This window comes from Camellia sinensis, chromosome 7, assembly GCF_055761805.1.
Source record: "Camellia sinensis isolate YWXY chromosome 7, ASM5576180v1, whole genome shotgun sequence".
Classification (NCBI taxonomy): domain Eukaryota; kingdom Viridiplantae; phylum Streptophyta; class Magnoliopsida; order Ericales; family Theaceae; genus Camellia; species Camellia sinensis.
The window spans coordinates 59,643,954-59,667,239 of record NC_138967.1 but is presented as its reverse complement, the minus strand read 5'-3'; the positions used below and the strand labels follow the sequence as shown (position 1 = coordinate 59,667,239).

The 23,286-nt window shown below is 44.4% G+C and overlaps 1 protein-coding gene across 1 annotated transcript; it reads left to right on the top strand.

Moving 5' to 3' along the window:
- The first annotated feature begins 22,215 nt into the window (after nt 1-22,215).
- On the top strand, nt 22,216-22,854 carry LOC145795840 (uncharacterized). Its single transcript, XM_082880763.1, has one exon. The coding sequence runs from the start codon at nt 22,216-22,218 to the stop codon at nt 22,852-22,854; it is 639 nt and encodes a 212-aa protein (XP_082736889.1).
- The last annotated feature ends 432 nt before the right edge of the window (nt 22,855-23,286 follow it).

Sequence of the window (23,286 nt, the reverse complement as noted above, 5' to 3'; positions counted from 1 at the left end):
TAATACACACACAAAGAGCAAAAGAGAGGGAGATATAGAGATAGATAGATACACAAGACCTAACCCTAATTCAGACCTCTGGAACTCTTTTTTGTAACCCTTGAAGAGGGAGGAGAAGGCCTCCCTTTATAGAGGATCACTCTTGCAAAGCTTACAAAACAAGCTAAGAAAGAGTGAAATCCCTCCATAGGGGTGCAAAGTGGGTGCCAGCTAGCACAACAGGCACAAAATATCTGCCAAAAGCAGATGCACAGTGGTCGGCCAGCCAAAAATGCCAAATTGACCAAATAAATGGTCGACCGACCAAACAGAGTGCCGACCGACCAAACATTTGGCCGATTGCAACAAAACAATGGTCGGTGGCCTCAAGCCATGGTCGGTGAGATGTGGGGATGGCCAACAAGCCATTCCCTGCTCCTCAAAAGAAAAACACAAGTGTTTAGTGCAAAACCAAACACAAAACAGGCAAGTTGAGAGGTCTTGAGGCGAGGCGCGTGGCCGAGACCTTCGAGAACTTAAGACGAACACGAACATAGATGATCACCGAGTGGTCAAACGGTGACGTCCAAGTCTTGAGGACGGTCAAAAATGGGGTGTCTACAGTTGCCCCTCTTTGACAGAACTCGAAAGTCATAACAATGATGGGAGTGAGTGTCAAAGCCTAGAGACGACCCATTTTTGACAAGGCCGAAGACTTAGACAAACATGCAAGACAATAAAGATATGCGCCCGAAGGTGGGGGCAAAATGCAACTGACAATGCAAGAAGCCGAACATAACTCATGATCATGCAAAGAAAGCTGTAACGAAGCATAACATGCAACAGTTTAAGCAATCGAACACAAATCCAACTACATTACAATGTAGAAAGGATGTAAGAGAAATATGTAATTCTCGCTACGTCTCACACGGAGAATACAATACCTGTGGGGTTCGTCTGGTCGTGCCAGCTTCAAATGAACCGTGCATACAATATCGTGCCTGAAAAAGAAAGAAACTTAACAGGTACAATATCGTTAGCAACATGCATAATAATGGAATCTAAAACTGCGTGACAACGCGAGTAAAGGGGTGCATGACAATGCAACCTATGCGTGGCGCATAACAATGCGGAATGGATGCATGATAATGCAATATTTACAAAACTATGTATAAACAATGCAAATGATGTGCAATGCATTTGGGATGATCAAACCATAAGCAGTTCAAAACCACACAAATATCATAAAGATGATGGAGTTGCAAAATCCGTCTACCATAGAAAAGGTGCCGACACCCTCAAACCACAATCCCAATAGTGGAATAGGCGCGTACACATGCAGAACTATGAGTGTGTAGACGAAACACAAGATACAAGTAATTGGGTGGGATGATATAAGTGAGGCATGCTCTGCTCAGGAAAGACCATGATCCTAAATGCTGGACGCAGCACATTACACTAGAATGCAATGAATGAATGAAATGGATAAGGCGCATGGCCAAAACATATCTTGCCTAGGAAAGGCATGAACACATACAAACCATGTTTAACACAGAAACGGTGCCGTCACCCATAACACTAGGTGCGTACACATAATATAATAACTGTGCTTCAACGCGAAAATTATGAGCACATACCAGGCCAAGCTCAACGTGGAAAGGCGCAAGCGATGGATGGAGGATGCAGCAAATGCATGCAATACTCTCTATGTACAATACAATGAATGCATGACAATGCAAGCTATGTACAATGCAATCTTCATACTAGATGATGCAGTAAGGAAATGCATGACAATGCAAAGTAAGGAAGAATGCATTACAATGCATGTAAGGAAAGATGCATGACAATGCAAGCTATGTTCAATGCAATATTTACAATAATAATAAAAAATGCAATGGATGCAATGGATAAGGCATGCAGCCGAACCGTATCTTGCCTAGGAAAGGCATGGACACATACAAACCACGTTTACATAGAAACGGTACCGTTACCCACAACACTAGGTGCGTACACATAATATCATAACTATGCTTCAACGCGAAGAGTATGGGCACATACCAGACCAGGCTCAACATGGAAAGGCGCAAGTCGTAGATGGGGGTGATGCAGTGAATGCATGCAAGCTACAATGCAATATATACAATATGCAATGTAATATTTACGATGGATAAGGCCTACGGCCGAACCGTATCATGCCTAGGAAAGGCATGGACACATACAAACCACGTTTAACACAGAAACGGTGCCGTCACCCACAACACTAGGTGCGTACACATAATATCATAATTGTGCTTCAACGTGAAGAGTACGGGCACATACCAGACCAGGCTCAACATGGAAAGGTGCAAGCTGTAGATGAGGGTGATGCAGTGAATGCGTGCAAGCTATAATGCAATATATACAATATGCAATGGAATGGAATGTAATATTTACAATGGATAAGACCTGCGGCCGAACCGTATCTTGCCTATGAAAGGCATGGACACATACAAACCACGTTTAACACAGAAACGGTGCCGTCACCCACAACACTAGGTGCGTACACATAATATCATAACTGTGCTTCAACGTGAAGAGTACGGGCACATACCAGACTAGGCTCAACATGGAAAGACGCAAGCCGTAGATGGGGGTGATGCAGTGAATGCATGCAAGCTACAATACAATATATACAATATGCAATGGAATGTAATATTTACAATGGATAAGGCCTGCGGCCGAACTGTATCTTGCCTAGGAAAGGCATGGACACATACAAACCACGTTTAACACAGAAACGGTGCCGTTACCCACAACAGTTGGTGCGTACACATAATATCATAACTGCGCTTCAACGTGAAGAGTACGGGCACATACCAGACCAGGCTCAACACGGCAAGGTGCAAGCCGTAGATGGGGGTGATGCAGTGAATGCATGCAAGCTACAATGTAATATATACAATATGCAATGGAATGTAATATTTATAATGGATAAGGCCTGCGGCCGAACCGTATCTTGCCTAGGAAAGGCATTGACACATACAAATCACGTTTAACACAGAAACGGTGCCGTCACCCACAACACTAGGTGCGTACACATAATATAATAACTGTGCTTCAACGTGAAGAGTACGGACACATACCAGACTAGACTCAACATGGAAAGGCGCAAGCCATAGATGGGGGTGATGTAGTGAATGCATGCAAGCTACAATGCAATATATACAATATGCAATGGAATGTAATATTTACAATGGATAAGGCCTGCGGCCGAACCGTATCTTGCCTGGGAAAGGCATGGACACATACAAACCACGTTTAAAATAGAAACGGTGCCGTCACCCACAACACTAGGTGTGTACACATAATATCATAACTGTGCTTCGACATGAAGAGTACGGGCACATACCAGACCAGGCTCAACATGGAAAGGCGCAAGCCGTAGATGGCGGTGATGCAGTGAATGCATGCAAGTTACAATGCAATATATACAATATGCAACGGAATGTAATATTTACAATGAAATGCATGACAATGCACTATTTACAAAGATGCATGACAATGCATGTTTGTTTTTTGTTATTTTTTTGTTTTTTTTTTTGAAATGCAAATGATAATGCATTTTTTGTTTTTGTCTTTTGAAATGCGAATGAAAAATGCATGATAATGACAATGCACATGAGACACGTATGACAATGCAAATGAATTGCGCATGACAATGCGAGGTAAGGAAAATGCACGACAATGCATGTAAGGTGCGTATGACGACGCGTGATAAGGATCATGCCTGGCAATGCATGTAAGGTGCGCATGACGATGCGGCCTAAAGAAGATGCATAACAATGCAAGTATGGCGTGCGCTACAATGCACAAGGTGTGTGCATAACAATGCGAGTGTGGCGTGCATGACAATGCAGCCTAAGATAAAACCCGCTAAGAGTTGTTCAGGTACGACAAACACCAAAGGACTTGCACCTTTAGAGGTTTTAACGTCTCCTAGACCGATATTAAAATGCATAACAATGCAAGTATGATAAGCATGACAATGCGAGTGAAATGTCGTATAACTCAACGGGCGTTCGCGACAAAATGTTGTAACGTAACGTATGTAACGCAAGTTTTGAGTCTCTCAAGAGACAAAAGGATACAAAAAGGATACACCTTGCACATATTCGAGTGCTACGCACAGAAGACACGGCACAGAGACCGGTTAAGCTTTAGAAATGCATTTTCTTGCACTGTGTTGAGCAATGGAGGCCCCAAACCATATCAAAGACCCAAAAAAAAGGTGTAGGAGACTCACCGGCCATCCATCGGCCACAAAACAATGCCATCGGCCAAATATTTGGCCGACCGGCCAAATGTGCTTGAACCGAGGCAGTTTGGTCAATTCGGCACGGGTCTTTAAATATATGGCTTATAGCCCTCATTTCTCACTTCCCACAAACTCGAAAACCCTTTCCCTCTTCCTCTAGGTTATTTTCCAACCTTCTATCCTCCATTTTCGTTGGTTTTAGGGCCCATTTCATTGTTCGATTCGCGAACTCCTTCGCGTTTCGAACATTTTGAACCGAACAAATCTTTGTTTCGGTGTCTCTTTCTCGATTTCCACCACTCGGGGTTTGTTTCCCTCGAATTTTCCTTGATCTCTGTGCCTTTTCCTCACCCCGACCTTTCCAACCATTTTTCACCCTCCCGGGGTTCACTTTTTAGTTGACTTTTCATATTTTTGCCCGGTTTTCACTCTTCCGGCCATTTTCACACCATTCTCGCCATGGTGGATGGTATTCCACGAGGCAGACTCCTCCGGAGCAGGAGATGGACCCCGAGGTCGAGCTCTTGCCTCTTAGTGTCCGACCGTTTGACCCGGCGACCTACAGGCCAGCGATTCACGTGCTACCTCCTGATGGTCTTCGCCAGTTTGGGGCTTTTCATAGGGGTGTGCCACGAGAGCTTCTTCTGCGCGAGCCAGAGTCGCTTCTGTCTTACGGCGCTTCTGAGGTACAGTCTTCCCTCTGTTTTATTTTTTGCAATGTAGAACGTAACTGCAATAGTTGATTCTATTCTTTAACTGCGTAGCCCAGATACACCGATATATTACAAACTGTAATTCATCTGTGAGCACAGTATTTCCCGATATCTATTTGAACCTGAAAACGTGCACGTACGCAGTGTTTTCACTGAACCAGTCAGACACACTGACACATCATATGCTGTAGTTCACTTCGAGCATACCGGCACTCGATATCTGTTTGAACCTAAAAACGTGCACACACGCTGTATTTACCTTGAACCACTCAAACACACTGATATATCATATGCTGTAGTTCACTTCGAGCACACCGGCACTCGATATATGTTTGAATCTGAAAATGTACACACACACTGTATTTACATCAATTTTGACTGTTCTTCAAAACTGTACATTTAATATTGCTTCGTAACTGTTTGCTTTTGAATACAGGGGGATTCCCATGCCTTCTGGGGGTATGGAAATGTTGCCGCCAAAGGATGGTATATGAAGCTACCGGACGCGGTCCGCCATATTGTTGATCAGGCCGACTTCGGCACTTTCTGCAGGGGACTGTCGCGCCTTACTGCGAGTAGGCCTCTTCTTGCCGCTCTGGTGGAGAGGTGGTGGGACACTACCGATTCCTTCCACTTTTCCGCCATGGGAGACATGACGATGACTCCCTTCGACATCTCGATGCTCACTGGCAACGGGGTAGGGGGTGATCCGATCCCCTTCGATACAGACATAGACGCGTGGGAGGCCGCTCAGATGTACTTGCTTGGCGACCTACCGCCTCTTGGCCATCCAGGATTTTTCAGATATTCGTGGTTCGAGGACCACTTCAGGATTCAGCTAGCCTTAGCTGAGGAGGCGCCGATGGCTCAGGAGGAGGCGGAGTAGTATGCACGCGGCTTCCTTATGTTCTTGCTGGGGACGACCCTCTTCGCCGACCGGGCGAACACTGTGCCCCTCTGTCTGCTGAGCGCTTTAGTGGACGTCACGCGGATCTGCCGCTATGACTGGAGTGCCGCAGGCTTGGCCACACTGTACAGCTACATGAGTTCATTCTCTCGCCTCAGCGGACAGTTGCTCGGAGGCTACCGGTGGGCTTGGGAGGTACATCCTCTTTCTCTGTTTTACATTTCTGCTCTACATTATCTGTATTCTGTACACTGCACATACTGCGGTCTGCCTCACGTTGACTGCATACTGCACATGCGGCACACATATAATCTGCTTTACACTAACTGTATACTACACCATACACTTCATATACTGCACAATCTGCTGCCAACTGACTGTATACTGCACATACTGCAAACATGCATCTGCTTTACACTGACTGTATACTGCACACACTGTATACACTGCACAATACACGGTTCTGCAATTTCTGTTTTATCCTGCATTCTGCTTCATCTGCATTCTGCTTTATTTGATAAGCATACTGATACCTGCTCTATTGCACTATGTAGTTGTGGGTGTATGCCTACTTCCCGAGGCTTGCCCCAGTGCCGGACGAGGAGATCCCCCTCGGCGTTTCATTCTCTCGACGCTTCGATGTGAGATGCGTGCGGAGACCACGAGAGTCATTCATATTCTTCCGTCGCTACTTTGATACCATTACCGCCGCAGAGGTATTTTAGAATTTGCAGTTCATTTAAGCTTTGCTTTACATTATTCTTTCGATAACAGTAGATAACAAACTTCATATCATTTACAAATCACCTGGCAGCCTTGGGCTCCATTGCCAGCCGCAGTTCGGGAGCGGTATGCTGGTGCTGAGGAGACTGCCCGATTCAGGATTCTGCTGGAGGGCCCGGTCTGTTAGGCTTGGTACCTGGGCGAGTGCTTCCTGCGCCAGACCTTAGGTTTACTAGAGCAGATAGCCCCAGGTCCACCTCCTACCGACATGAGGCAGACAGAGAGATACCTCCCACATGATATGGCCAATTACACGATCGGATGGGAGACGGAGGGCTTTAGAGGCGAGGGCGACTATACAGAGTACGTCCAGACCTACATCATATGGCCTCTGAGCAGTAGCCGTCGAGCTGAGAGAGAGAGGCCTGCGGCGCCAGCGGCTGGAGCAGGAGCAGGAGCAGGAGCAGGAGCGGGAGCGGGAGCAGGGGCAGGAGCACCTAGGATGGCTCGGGCCCGTGGCAGAAGTGGGCCTCGGAGAGGGCGGGGAGATAGATGGCCGGCGTTACCCACGATGATGACATATAGAGGGCAGAGTGGGGAGACTTATCAGATCCCCATCACTCCCCCTCCGGCTGATCACGAGCTAGTCGGTTTCTACGACTTGCCCCCAGTATGTACTATTGCATTTTGTACAGCCCTTTCATTTCATTCCTCTTGATATTCCGCAGAATACTGATACTTCTAACACTTTTGTAGGCTTCCTCCGAGTACACTCGCCAGTCCCTAGAGTTGAATGCCTTCACGATGGGGATGCTCCAGCGGAGCTTAGACCTTCTGGCCCTTTACAGTATCCCGGTAAGTCTTTCTGACCACCGACTCAAACTTTACACGATCTGATGTATCACACTTATCAACACAGCACTTGATACACGGCCCTCACGGCATTCATAAACTGCACTCAGTCACTGCATTCTGTATTCATACACTATACTCATACACTGCATTCTGTACTGATACTCTGCTTTTGCGTAGCATACTGATGTGTTTGCCATTTGTGCTTTTCAGCCTCCATTCTAGATTCCTACTGCAGGAGGTGCTCTAGCTGGGCCTTCTGTTCCTGCTCGAGGAGGAGGGCGAGGTGGCACAGTATTCCCATGCACCAAAGTGGGGCGCACTCATGTTGGGAGTAGCTCTCGAGCACCGATCCCAGATGATGACGAGTCTGAGGCAGAGACGGAGGCGGAGACATCTGAGGAGGAAACCGGAGATGACTCGGACTCGGGCTCCGACTATGGAGGTTGCGATGACGCTTCTGGACCTTTGTCCAGGAAGAGGACGAGGACAGACTCTCAGGCCTGAGATGATCGATGTTGATCCAGATTTTGCTGCTTTTCTTCTTTTTGTTTTACTTTTTCTTTTTGCTGGTAGCTTGAGTACCTTGTACTGCCGCAGACGGGTTTTATTTTCTTCAAAACTTTGTACTTGAAAAGATGACGAAATGAAACAAGCTTTTTGTCTGAAAAATTGTTACATTTGTGTATTTCATACATCGCATCGCATCATATCACACAACAATGTAAATGAGATTGATCTTTTGTCTGAAAATCAATCACTTGTATTGTAATAACCAGGTAGTGAACCAGCTAATGACAAAATAACTCATACAACCTACTGCTCATTCTGAACACACAGCCCATAACACAGTGCTTGGTTTACTCTGTATACAGCCTATACACACAGTTCATACAACGCATTGCTTATTCTGAACACACAACCCATTCTAAACACTGCTCATTCTGAACTCAGAGCCCACAGCAGCATATTGCTCATTCTGAATACACGGTTCATTCTGAACTCTACAGAAGTTGAAACACACTCAGATGCTCCAAAATTTCTTTCTTCGCAATCCGGAATCCAAAAGCTTCAGATAGGTTCAGGTTTTTCTGTTCACACTTATCGGGGGTGAACCCTGCAGTTTTATGAAAGAACCAAATTATGTTTTGCACAAATGTAGGGAATGGCATAGCACTCTGAGCACAAAACGATTTGAGGAAAAGGTTTTCAACCGGGTATTGAGCCTACGACTGAACACAGCGAAAAGGACTCAACAGAGAAAACAAAAAAGGCACTCAACCTAAACAAATCGAGTAACACTCGAGACGACTCAAGACAAGAATCGAGACAGTCAAAACAAAAGATATGACACACAGACGTGTTCAAAAAGACAAGAGACCTCTTAGTTTGCGAGGAGCCAATTTCTCCGGGTATTGTTTCCCACCATCTTCTCATTTGTGACTCCCACATCACTCAGTCCTCAGGCTCAGTTTTTCTCTCAAAACCACTTTTTGCTCACTTTTCTCTTGACTTACACCTCTCTATTCTTCACTCTCTCATTTTTCATCCCTCCCCAGATATGGTCGGTGAATAAACAAGAGGTTGTGGTTTCATGCCCAACACTGTTAGCTCGCAGTTATTTCCTCCGGTGACATTTAGTCAATGTTCCTGTTAAGGGAGTGGAGTATCTTGATCTATTCTGGTTTGCGCTTCGCACTTGGCTCGATACCTTGTTGCTCGAAGGTTGAGAGAGCTATCAGCCTTTTAATGACAGCTTCAGCTGTGCCTTTTTGGCAAGTGTGTTGGCGATGGGGGAAAGACAGGAAGCCTGACTCAACTGTGCCCCTATTTCATCATTTTGACCATTTTTTTGTTTTAGTTTTCTACTAAAACAATTTTAACCAAAATGAGAGTTAGATTAACATACTTGTTCGATTTTTGATTTAAAATCATGCAAGTCAGGCTATGAGCACTGAAAATTTTCCTTTTTTTGGGTCCAAGAAAATGGTCTAGATTTAGAAAAATGAAATAATTTTTGAGAAAATAGTCAACCTTAGTAAAAAAATTCTCAAAAACTATTTTCGCAAATGGCCACTGCTCAACGAGCGCAGAGCTTACTCTCAAGATGCATAACCTTAGATCGGAGGCAATGGAAAATTGCCCCTTGTTCCAAAGGGCACAGCTTGGCAACAAAAAGTTGCCCCTGGTTTGGATGGCCACTCATGGCAGCGGAAAGTTGCCCCTTGTCTGGATAACGCCGCAGCATACTGTAGTCAGTCCTCATTAGTGATGATCGCAATCGAACTCTCGGATACAGAGAAGACGAAGATGGTCAAAACCAATATCTGGACACAGTCACTTTGAAAGTGTTGGTGGCTGGACTTCAGGATGAAGTTGCCTACGTATCCCAAACATGGTTATCAAGCCTTACGTAGTTCTGGTTTGGGTTCACTCGTGTATTATCCCTCACCTTCTACGCTCTAACTTTTGCCAAGGCCGCCCTTCCGGGTTTTCAACCTTGCGAGCTTTGTTCTTCTTTTCTTTTCAATTCTTTTTTTATTCATTCATTTTTGTCTTTTCTTTTTCGAATCTTTTCATTCACTTTTTTTTTTTTTCATTTTTTTCTCTTTTTTTTTTCTTGCTCTACCTTTTGCCTGGGTCACCCTTCCGGGTTTTCGGCCCAGCGAGCCTCTCAAAGGGTAAAAGTGTAACAAGTCCATGCCAAATGGTTTTAAGATTTTGAAGCCATCTGTATCCAGGAGAGTGGTTGTTGTATTGATTTGCAGAAGGATCCATCTTCGGCTTTTTGAGCACATCGGGCATTTTTGCCCCTAGTTCGAGGGGTGCTTCTGTTCTAGCTTCGCAAGCTTCTTTTGATGAGGTCTGATCTTCTTGATCTGACTTTCTTGTCCTCTTGTTTGAGGGCTGCTTCAAATTTGGCCACGCAGGCCTTATGTTGTAGTTGACCATTGAACATTCTGAACTAAGGTCCAAGGTTTGAAAGCAAGGGCTCAAGTCTTGAGGCTGAGTGCGATCCTAAGCTGCACAATCTCAAGAGCGATTTCACACAGGTCTTCGCAGGACTGCGCAAAACATTTTGTTTTTGAATTTTTTTTTAAGAAAACGACAAATCGCTCGCGCTGAAGATAGTGCGGAACCAATCTGGATCAAGCTAGGGTCCTTCTCAGTACTCATGTTAACAAACATGATTTCAATCATTAAGGGCTTAGCATGCCTCTCTTTCTCTCAAAAGATCAAAGTTTTACAAATCCCGAGGAATTCCTTCCTCTTCGTTTTCATCACCACAGTGTTAAAAAAGTTTTGAAAAACTTAGGTCGATGTAATGAATTCGAGGTGTAAAAGAGTAAGTGAGATGCTCCGCTGTTTTATTCAGATGCCCTGGCACAACTAGCTCAAAGTAGTAATAAGCACGGAAACATGATAGCCGCAGTTGTTTCATTCAGATTTCCTGGTTCTAACTGGCTCCATAGCAGAGACAGACTCAAAAGAAAGCAAAAGGGGAATTACAAAACACAATAATGATATCCGAGGCAACAACCCTAGAATCACCTGATTTTCTATACAATGGTACTGACTCGACACAACAAGACAGACCCTTAAGCAAAAAGACTGACTCAAGACAATGAGATAGACCCAAAACAAAACAAAGAACTGACTCGACACCCAAGCCAGAAATTACAAAACTGCATTCGCAAATGCTCCCAACAGTGCGTGCCAAACGCCACATCTGAAATACACTGAGCGCCGCCCGCAGGTGGTCCAACCCCTTATCACATACTTGTAGTATCCTCGAAGTCCAACAACTCAGCGGTGACAGACTTTGCTGAGGTAGGTGGGAGGATGACCACATTATCGATCAAATCTTGCACTTCGTGGCGAAGGCGGAAACAACCGTTGGTGCTGTGACCGGTTTGCTGGTGGTACGCGCAGTACAAGGCAGCATCATGTGTGAGAAGGAGATTCTTCGGGAGAGGTCGAGGCTCGAAGGGTTTAAGATACCCCTTTTTAGCCAAAATTTGAAATGCCCTAGACAAAGGCATGTAGAGGGCATGAAAGACTCTGCGCCCCTGAGGCAGGTACTTTGAAGTCTGAGGATTCTTGCTAGACGCACTAGCGAAAGGGTCGACAGGCACTGCCTTGGCTTTCTGATCTTTCCCAGGGGTAGGGTTGGGAGCGGAAGGAACTGTTCTGGCATGACGGGGCCTATCCCAATTTTCCGCCTGGCTTGAACTGCCCTCGGCTGGAGTGGGGAAAGCATCATCTACAGTTTTAGTCATAACTGTGAATACTTGCTGTTTATTGAACCCCCCGGCTTTCAAAGCCTCGACTGCCCACAACAATTGTTCAACGGGATCAGCGTCTGTTCCCACTTTGTTCTTACCTCTAGCCTCAGCTTGATCGAGGGTTTGGGTTGCTGTTGACATGTCATTGCTATAGCTTGAGACAACCTCAGGTTGGCTGAGCTCGATCACAATTCGCCCCAGTAGCGGGGGCTCCTGCGGTATGACATTCTCGGCATATGATGTAGCTGGTGGCGAAGCTGACATTCCGTAAGCGAGATCAGCCACAGACCTCTGAAGGTCACCGATCATTCCCATCAAGTCAAACGTTGTCGGCTCACGAACTTGAAACAACTGGGGCTCCCAGATCGGGCGCACGACAGGCGACCGGGGCGGATGTGGCACTTCAACATTGGTCTCACTTTGCAGGGTGATTCCTTGGTCTAATGCGGTTGCCATAACCACAATCTCCTCTGAACTTTGGGTCATCATAAGTCCGCTGAACTTTGAACGGAAATGATGCAACCGGCGATTGACGGATCCGATATCTGCCTTGCCTCAGCTAAGGAGAACACCAAATCTCTGACCCCAAATCTCTGAACCTAAATGGAAAACAATCAACATTTTAGCCCAAACGGAACAGACACAGGTGTAGCTGAATAACTGTACTCTACTACTGATTACTGTTCCCCAAAATCACTGCCCAAAAAAATTGAATCTGATACCCGTGGATATAATCGATTCCCCAAAACACTGATACTGATGCCGTCAGGCCTAGTACTAAACTTGCAAACTAATATGTGCGTCCTGTAGAAATACACTCTAAAAGCACATAGCAAGTAAATGAGAACCAAAACACCCCTATGTTGGGGTAGGGTTTCCCTGTCCTATTTTGTCAGGAGCTAGGGTCTCACTACGCACGCAGCGGTTTCAAACAACCTATAATCGGGTAAGCAACCTGTCCTAGTTTGGAATGGTCACTATGAATTCTGAATATGCACTAGGTCGAATGGTCAAAAGGGTGCCCCGGTAAAATCGGGGTTTGTGTTCCCATCGTGGCAGAGCCCGTAACCAGTCAGCCTTATGGCACGCTTAACAAAGCAAGCCTCTGGCAAACCGTTCTGGAATAGCAGACGGCAAACACGGTGTCCCAGGCGCACCAATGCACATGCAATGCAAAGAAACACATAAGTGAAATCAAAACAAGATATCATGAGTTCGAGTCAAGCTCTCCAAACTCCCCAGTAGAGTCGCCAGAAACTGTAGACGTACCTGAACGTCCCGGGAGGGAATCCCGTTTTGTTCATTTGGGCTCACTATAGTTCAGACTCAAATGTCACGGTCCTGTATCTAATCTCGCAGAGTGCAATACAAGATCGATGAATCATCAAAGAGTCCAAATCCGGCAAATCGTTTTTTAAAAAAAACTGATTTTTAGGAAGAAGTGCCAAACATGGACTGCTTTGCCAGATACAGAGTCGCCACCTAAATATTTTTTTATGGGGGAATTTAGGAAACCCTGGCTCGTTTGTCTAAGGCCACGTGTCCGTCATCACCAAAGTTGCCTCGGCTCGGGAACTTGGGTACGATTGGGGAAGGTCAGCTATGGGCACCCCCGCTCGCCCGATCCGAAGATCGGCCTCTACTAACCATGATATCTAGTTTTGAAAACGTTATGTGTTCTTATTTCGGTTAATTAGCTAATCTTACTATGTGATGCGCACAACACAAAAGTATAGACTAGATCGCCTAATTTGGAACAAAACATCGCATATCCGTTTGTTTTGGAAATCGGTTTGAAATTTACTACTCGCAAGTAGGCTAAAACACGGATTTCAAGGAGTTGTTCCAACTCAAACAATCCAACCTTCACCCACAGGCATTCCACAGATATATCACATAAGCACATAGCCACATGGTAAGCATGCTGTCATGTCATCATTCACACTCATACGAGATGCTAAAGCATAAATACTTACATCGTACTCCAAGCCAAAATAAGGAACTTGTTAGTAATGAAATGTATGATCCAAGTCCATGTTAAATGACTAATGCATCGCATACAAAATGCAACTAGAATAGGCTCGGTTAATCTAGGGATGGCATGTGAAATACAACTAATAGCATGTATTCAAGTTTGGGTTTGAAATACTTATGCAGTTAGTATGATGCGCCGAGCCCGGTGCATGCAATACAAATGAATGATGTACACATGCATAGCATAAGGTATGCTAAATGAAACATGCCCTAGTACTAACCATCAAAAGCAGGTAAGTAAAAGGGAGAAAGAAGTGGGGGTTGGAAGACATGCACACACACCCACACTTATTACACATTCGCCCTCGCTCGGAGGGACCAAAAGAATAATACAAATTAATTAACCTACAAGCTAATTAATTATTACAGATCACTTAACTAGTTAAGCAAATTAACTAAGCTAAGAAAGCAATAAAACAGCCTCGGGAAGAGGGCCAAATGCATGCATGCTCGGGTTTGCTCAGAAATCCGTCACCATGCACAAGCTGCCTCTGTTTACCCTGCTCTGCTCTTCTGAAAATTGCACAAGTCCCAAGGAACACTCTCAGAACATTGTGGAGAATCACCGACCATGGTAGAAGGGTCATTGACCAAATATTCAGCTCTTGGCCATCCATCATTGGTCGATCGGCACTTTATGCAGTCAACCGGCCATATTTATCTGCAGAATCCTGTTTTGACAGCAGTAGAGGACAAACATGGCATGGCAATGAATTTCAAGCAAATGTTTGCACAAGCACCCTCCTTATCATATTCATGACTCAAAAGAGGATGGTCTTCGACCCTCGGGCCACCAATCGCGCATTTCAATGTGTGATGGCCAAAGAGGCCAAGTTATGCATTTTGATGTCAAATGAAATGCAAACCAAATAAACACATAAGGCCCAACCTCTATCACTTGATCAAGAGACAAGGCATGCATGCTCAATGCAATGCAACCAAGACATGTGAGCTAAGTATGCAATCACGAGCATGAAAGCAAGTAATGTGTACTAAGCACACAACCTAAACAAACAAACATGCAAGGCATGTAACAACATGTGCAAGCTAACAAGAATGCAATATGCAATGCGAACATGCAAACATGCAAGACACGTAACATGTTAAGCAACCAAGACAAAAGGAAGAAAACATGCTAAATGCAATGTGATTCAAGCATGCAACACATGCGATAGGCCAAGTATGCAACAACACGCAAGGCGAGCATGCAACAACATGCAAAGGAGGGACTTATACCAAGATGGACAGCTCTCTACTAGGTCCAAAACAGTGGCCAAATGCTAAGGAAATGAAGGCCAAAACACATACAAACATGCATGCACACATGGCCCAACTCTTAAGCATAAAGAAGCAACTTTTAAGCACACTTAAAAGAGGATAAACATGGACTAATGGCAAGCATAGAAAACTTTGAAAATACATAAGGAATGATGCCAAATCAACCTATCAATGCAAGCAAGGCATGCAACTATGTCCAAAACTCAAGGTAAGCCAAAGGGCTTAAACCATAGCTATATGAAGCAAGTCCCAAAGGGCCATGGGGACTCAAAACCACCCCAAGGCAGATCAAAACAAGGTCAAAGGCACACCTAGATGGCATCTAAATGGCCTAAGTCTAAAGGCATGCAAAAAGGTTCAAACATGGAGCATAAGATACCAACCTCTTGAAGCATTAAAGGAGCATCAAATGCAAGCATAAAAGCATACCACAAAGACTGAAATAATGTTATAAGTGGTGCCAAGCCACTGAAACAAGCCAAGTAATGCATGCTCAACACTCACACACCCAAGGCTAGCAAGCCAAAATGCAAGGTGGCTATGCAAAGCATGTCATGGATGGCCAAAACAACTCCAAAAAGACCTTAAGCATAGTAAGACATGCATAAAAGCTACACAATGCTAGGCTAGAAACATGCTAGAAACAAGGCTCAAAGCGCAAAGCATGTTAAGGCAATTCATGACATTACAAGACAAGTATGCAAAGCAAGCATGGTGTGTCTAAACCAACTTAAAATAGTGCTATATCATGGCAAAATAAGCACAAATACTAGCTAAGACATGGCCAACATGAACTAAACAATGGTGCCCACACATGAGGCTAAAATGACAACTTTTAAAGACAACAAGGAGAGGGGATGGCCCTCTCCTTCTTAGGATCTCAAAGCACCATCCCCACCACTGAAATCCCTCTGGATTTCAGTTGTGAGGAGGCCCAAACAAGGTGGTCCTGGAGCTCACCAAAATAGCACAAAATGGGGGCCAAACAAGGCCTAAGAGGGGTCAAACGACCCCAAACACCAAAACAACCTTAAACAACTATTTTAAGAACTTCAAATCAGAACTTTTATATGTTATAAGTTAAGCTTAAAAACAGATGCACGGATGGCTAAAAGCCTATGCAAAAATGGGGAATAAAGGGGTAAAGTTCTTACCCTTGAAGACCTTCTTCACAAGGACCACTCCAGCCCCTTCTCCAAGCTTAGATCAACTCAAGAACTCTGAAAATCACCCCTTAGTACCTCAGTAGCTAAAGGAAAGTGTAACTCTAGGTGTTTATGTGCAAAACTATGAACAAAATGCCTTAATACACACACAAAGAGCAAAAGAGAAGGAGGTATAGAGATAGATAGATGCACAAGACCTAACCCTAATTCAGACCTCTGGAACTCTTTTTTGTAACCCTTGAGGAGGGAGGAGAAGGCCTCCCTTTATAGAGGATCACTCTTGCAAAGGTTACAAAACAAGCTAAGCAAGAGTGAAATCCCTCCATACACATGTATGGAGGGGGTGCAAAGTGGGTGCTAGCTTGCATAGTTGGCACAAAATATCTGCCAAAAGCAGATGCACAGTGGTCGGCTAGCCAAAAATGCCAAATTGACCAAATAAATGGTCGACCGACCAAACAGAGTGCTGACCGACCAAACATTTGGCCGATTGCAACAAAACAATGGTCGGTAGCCTCAAGCCATGGCCAGTGAGATGTGGGGATGGCCAACAAGCCATTCCTTGCTCCTCAAAGGCAAAACACAAGTGTTTTGTGCAAAACAAACACAAAACAGGCAAGTCAAGAGGTCTTGAGGCGAGGCTCATGGCCGAGACCTCCGAGAACTCAAGACAAACACGAACATGTATGATCACCGAGTGTTCAAATGGTGACGTCCAAGTCTTGAGGACGGTCAAAAATGGAGTGTCTACACTTACTGATTTCATGCTTCTCTGGTTTGGTCTCCCTATTCTTGAGCGTGCATGCCACCAGTGAGTGCCCACAAGAAAGAAAAGTCAAAAAAATAAAAATAAAAAATAAAATAAAATAAAAGGGTCTCATTGATTGAGGGGGAGCCTTCGCATTCACTCAATAAATACCGCTTGATTCCTAGTGGTTTGACTTTTCTCTATGCTATTTAGTTACTCTTGCCGGAGGTCTTTGCCATCCAATCACAACGAGGATTAACTCTAGCCCTGTGACCTCTTAAGGGTTGCACACAAGCACACAAACACACATTCCTTTTGTGAGCTCTCATGATTGAATTTGAGTTGTGCATTCTCATGTAGCCTATACTCATTGATTAATTTTTATCTGATGTACTCATGATATTATGCTTCATATCATCAATATTGCAAGTTTGTTGGCTTCATGGTTTGTAGATTATCTCATCTCAATGTCACATTCATGTTACTATGCTCACTACCTTTTGCTTTAGGTTCCACTTAATCATGTGAGTTTTTGTTTTTTCCTCAGAAAGGTGTTTTTTTAGTGTTTTCTTTTTTTCTTCTTCGCTCGAGTGAGGGAGTGTGCGCTCAAGCGAGCTTTCTTTCAACACAATACTTTTGCAGAAGGAACAAATTCTAGGAGCATGCCTTTTTGGCTCGAGTGACAATGTCTTGGCTCGAGCGAACCTATGCGCCTAAGTGTCTTAGCTCGAGCGACAATCTTCTCGCTCGAGTGACCTATTAAGGTTTAAATAGTTCGTCCGCCTCTTCAGACTTCATTTTTCCACTTTTTACTCAGTTCATCTCTCTCCTAGGGTTTTTTCCTTCCCATTACTGTTTGTCTCTTGGTCTTCACTCATTTTTGGGAGACATTTCTCATCAATCCGTCTTGGATCTTCATCGTTGGTAAGTTTTTTTCTTTGTCTTTCGCCCTCTCTTGCTTTGAGTATTTGCTCTGCTTCGTCTGTGGTTATAGGGTTCTTCTTCATTGTTGGGTTTGTTTTAGTTATTATTGTTTGCTCTCTCTCTCTCTCTATTGCATTTTGGTTTAGTAGTTTGATGCATTTTTGCTAAAGGTTTTGCTATCTCACCATTGAATTAGTGCTTTAATTTTTCTACCTTGGTTTTGCCCTATGTTTCAATTACCACTTTATGATGGCCTTAGTAAATTGTCTTAATGTTGGTTTCCATAATCTACTGTCTCTATATCTCTCATACTACTGCAATTGGTTGATTTTGCAAATTTGACCTGGCACTACTCTTACAGTCATTGATATAATGCTATGGTTTTGTGCATTTTGATGTTGTTTAACCCTGTTGGACTAATGATGTTTGTTGTGTTCTCATGTCTGTTTTTGGGGGCTCTAATGGTATTTGGGTGTTCCTTGTGTTTTGTCTTGGTGGGTTAGGTTTTGTGGTTGTCTTTTCTCCTTTTTGGTCAGTCATGGCTGAGTCTTTGAAATGCCGTAAAACCACTGTGTCTCGCCCCAATTTCAATATAGAAAAATTTCAATCCAAGGAAAAATCCAACCTGTTTAGGGATATCTATGCTTCTAGGAAAGTTCATTTAGAACACAATGTCCATCCTAGTGCTTTTCAGTCTATTCCCACCCATTCTTTGTCTGATGCTTTAGGGGGTGATCAAGTCTTGATTTTCTCTGGGCCTCAAAATCTCAGCTTGGTTCGAGAATTTTATTGTAATATACACTCCATTAGCAAGGAAATAGCTCCCTCTTTTCATACCTGGGTTCGGAACAAAGCCTTGGTCATAGATGACGAGGCCTTTAGGCAGTTTCTTAGTCTTCCAGAAGTTCGGAATTGTCATTATCCTTTCATTACCCGCAGCGGTGTTAATTTTGATCAAGTGGCCACTGAACTTTGTGGAACTCCCCGGACTTGAATTGCGGAGGTGCTCATTCAGCAAAATGAGCTTCTTCCTCGTTTTCGTCTCCTTAACGTCATCGTTTGTGCTAACATCCATGTTACTACTCATTCTTCTCACATTACCCAAGATCAGGGTTATGTCTTATATTGTATTGACCATCGCCTTTCCATTGACCTGCCTGAGATGATAGTCTCCAAAATGATTCCTGTTTTGAGGGTCGCAAAACTTTGGGTCTTCCTTATGGGTGTTTCCTCACTGGATTTCGTACATCTCTTGGTGTCCCCACTTTTGAGGATGGCAAGTTTGCCTCTCACATTAAACCCATCACCAAGTTGATCGTGTCTCAGAGTCAAGCTCATGTCCAGGGGGAGGGGGGGTTCGTTAGGAGTTAGGGTGTCTAATGCAGGTGATGATCCACTTACTAAGGTGGCCGAGATTGATACAGCCACTGCCGGTGCTCCTGAGATGCGTCCTCGTTCATTTCGTGGCCAACTACAGTAGTTCGAGCAGTCTGTCACTCATTGCCTTGATCAGCTTGATGCTCGGCTCGATACGCTTGATGGCCGCCTTGATCAATAGTCTGCCATGCTGGATTAGATACTTTCTTTGCTATAGATGCAGCTTCTGCCTCCACCAGACTCATAGTTATGTTTGCTTTTGGATAGTTTCTTTTCTATTTGGCCTATATATTTTGTTTATTTTGTCTCTCCTGGACAAAAATGGGGAGTACGTAGTTAGTTTTGTTTTGGATTTTACAGTATATATTTTTGCATGATGGTTGGGGTATATTGGGATATAGTTGTTTATTGGGATATATAGTCATTGCATTTTGCATACTGATTGTGGATTTTGCAGGATAGACATACTGAACATGCTATTTTTAGGCTTGTGATATAGTTTTGATTTATTATGTCTTGATATGGTTTTTGAGTTTGAATAACTACTCTCTCTATTCCCCTGGTGTTATTTTTCTATTTTTACAGATATTTGGTCAAGGTTGTTTAGTTAGTTGAGTTGGTTGTGTTTTGTTAACGCGTGTGTTTTCTAGGAAAGTGTGTTAGAATGTTTCATTCGGGAATTAACAAAGGGGGAGATTGTTAGGTCCCTTAGTCTTGTCAATCCTACAAACAAACATTGTTTATCTAGTTGTAATTTTCCTAGTTGTTTTGCCTTGCTCGCTCTAGCGAAGGAGTCCTGGCTCGAGAGAAGATGTCTTGCTCCCAGATGTTGCTTTTGTCTGCAAAAATTTTGGGAAGGAAGATGTGGGAGCCGAATTTCGTAGATGCAGAGAAGCCGAATATCTGTACTTAGAAAGTCAGGATATATATTATATATTCGGCTCTGTCCTGTACGATCCCGAAGCCGAATAGACTAATCGGCCATAGAACTAGTTGAACAGAAAGCTAAATGGGAATTGGTATATGACAGAAGGGGCCGAATGAACACTCACGCGATGGATTAAGAGTGGGCCTGACCCTGGGGCCTAAAACCGAATATAAATAGAGGAACATCAACAAAAGAAAGGTATGTGAGAATAGACCCAAGAAACTTAAGACTCAAAAACAAGAGACCTATACTAACTTGTCCGTCAGAGTACTAATTCCAGTACCCCCAACCGGAGTGTTAATCCCCTTTTCAGGTGGTGATCAGAGGATCAGGGACGACTTTTAGGATCCAAGAGTATTTCCAAACCTACCCCTCCACAATTGGCGCCGTCTATGGGAATACTCAAGCTTATTCACGGCGAGCGTCACAGAAGATCATCCGATAGTCGTTGACGAAACTACACCATGAGACAACCTCACTCCAAGAAACATGCGGGACCGGAGAATATCGCCGCGCAACATGCCTTGAACTTTGATTCAGTAGCTCAGACCTCACCCTCAACTTCATTGCATGAGACAATGCAAACGATTATGGATCAAGCAAAGCAAAATCAACAGCGGATGGAGAACATGATGGCAGAGAAAGAGCGCTTGCGCCAGGATTTGGCCTTGGAGGTGGCGAAATCCCAACAAGTCGCATACCAAAACCGGGTTCGACCTTCGGGAAAGAAGGATGGTCGCCGACGTCGACTTTAGAAACGCAATATTGACAGTGATTTAGACTCACCGTCCCTGGAGCCTAGAAAGAAAGGGCGCGTTGATGTATCCTGCTCATCTGAAGGAAGTCCATATGTACGACATAAACGAGGGAGAAGCGATAATTCGGATGAGAAAGATAAACATGACCCATTCGTGCAGTGAATTACAAGGGCTATGCTACCCAGAAAGTTCAAGGCACCGTCGTTCACCCTCTATGACGGAAAGTCAGATCCCACTGATCACATTCATCATTACAAGCAAGGGATGACACTCCATGCTGACGACGTAGCCCTCATGTGTCGAATATTTCCAAGCAGTCTGGGACAATTGGCCATGATGTGGTAGTATAAACTGGAGCCAACATCGATTAAGAGCTTCCACCAACTCCAAAAGTCATTCAGGGCGAGATTCATCACTAGTGAGGTCCAATCGAAGCAAGCTGATTCTCTCTAGGCCATGCAAATTAAACCGGAAGAAACTCTTCGTGAATACTCGGCCCACTATTGGGAGTGCTTTCATCTGGTAGATGATGCTTGCAATGACTCCATGGCCATCACCGCCTTTAAGATGGGATTGCATCCTGATAGCCCCCTCCGCAGTTCATTAACCAGGCAGCCCCCCAAAACTATTTGGTCGTTAATGAAGAAGGTTGAAGAATATTGCAAAGTGGAAGATAATGCCCTGCGAGTCAAAGCCGGACGTAAAGCCGTTATGATGGCCACGTCGGGAATTGTTCAGCCGATTAGCGTCGTGCCATCAAGAAGACTCGAGCGACAGAATCGACCTAAACGAGACAAAAGGCGTGACTCGCGCCGATCAAACGATCAATGTTTGCATCGAGCTAATGAACAGTATCAAGTGGATATCAGGCGCACAAGGCGCTCAGGTAAGAAATACATGGAGTTAACAGAGCTGATCAATAAGATTCTACCGAAAGTACAACACCTTCCGTTCTTCAAGTGGCCGCCCAAGATGACGGGACCTCTCGATGCGAGAAGACTGGATAAACGGTGTGAGTATCATAAAGAGCACGGTCACAACACTGATAGCTGTTATGCATTAAAAGATCATCTTGAAGAATTCGTGCAAGACGACCGTCTTACGCAATACGTCCGAAAGAACAATTGAACAAATACAGTAGCTCTACGGCTGATGTCACCTCCTCTTGGTATAATTCATATGATATACAGCTTGCCGGCGTCACCCGAGGTGCATACAATCCAGCTGCCGTCTAGCCCCCATAGCCCAATGACGCCAGCGAAACAGCCCCATGACACTGGAATGATTAACTTTGATAACAGTGATTTAGCTAGAGTGACCCACCTCAACACTGATCCCGTCGTCATTGAGCTACGCGTAAACAGATTCACCATTGAACGTGTCCTCATTGACCAGGGCAACACTTCAGAAGTAATGTATTACAAAACTTTCATCAAACTTGGTTTTACCGACTCGGACCTGTCACCAGCTGATTACCCGTTATTCGGCTTCAATGCTGACCCGGAGTATCCTTTGGGCAAAATCACACTACCAGTATGGGCCAGCACCAGATCAGTAGACGTAGAATTTCTGGTTGTCAAGCTTCCTTCGCCGTGTAATCTCATCATGGATAGAAGTTGGTTACATACGATGCAAGTCGTGCCAAACACCTACCACCAACTACTTTGTTTTCCGACTGAAAACAGTATCGAACAAATTTGCGGCTCTCAGAAATCAGCGCAAGCATGCTATCTTCTAGCTGCAAAGAGACCAAGGGAACTGGAAGTGCATTCGATTGAGGTACCAATAGGGATAGCCTCAAAGACATTGGGAGGATCCCAAGTGAAAAGGCAACCGAAGCCTTGCATTGGGTCGAAATTGACAGATGTCCTGACAAGTTCTTCATGATCGGCGCTTCCTTGGATAAAGTTGAAAGATAGGAGTTGGTATCCTTCTTACTCAGAAATATTGGTGTATTTGCATGGTCCCCATACGAGATGCCAGGAGTGGATCCATCAGTGGCCCAACACCGCTTAAATGTTGACGAAATGTAAGCCAATTATTCAGAGAAGTCGGCGATCAGTCGCGGAGCATACTTTGGCCGTTGTTGAAGAAGTAGATTGGTTACTTGACGCCGGGGCAATTCGCGAAGTAAACTATCCGACATGGTTGTCCAATACTGTGGTCGTAAAGAAGAAGAATGGCTCTTGGCGTGTCTGTGTGGATTTCATGGACTTGAACAAAGCTTGTCCCAAGGATTGTTTTTCCCTGCCAGGAATAGACCAACTCGTAGATACAACGACACATCATCAACGCATGAGCTTCTTGGATGCCTACAGG

Excerpts from the sequence above, each read along its gene's own strand:
- LOC145795840 (XM_082880763.1), top strand. The coding sequence starts at position 22,216 with ATGACGCCAGCGAAACAGCCCCATGACACTGGAATGATTAACTTTGAT.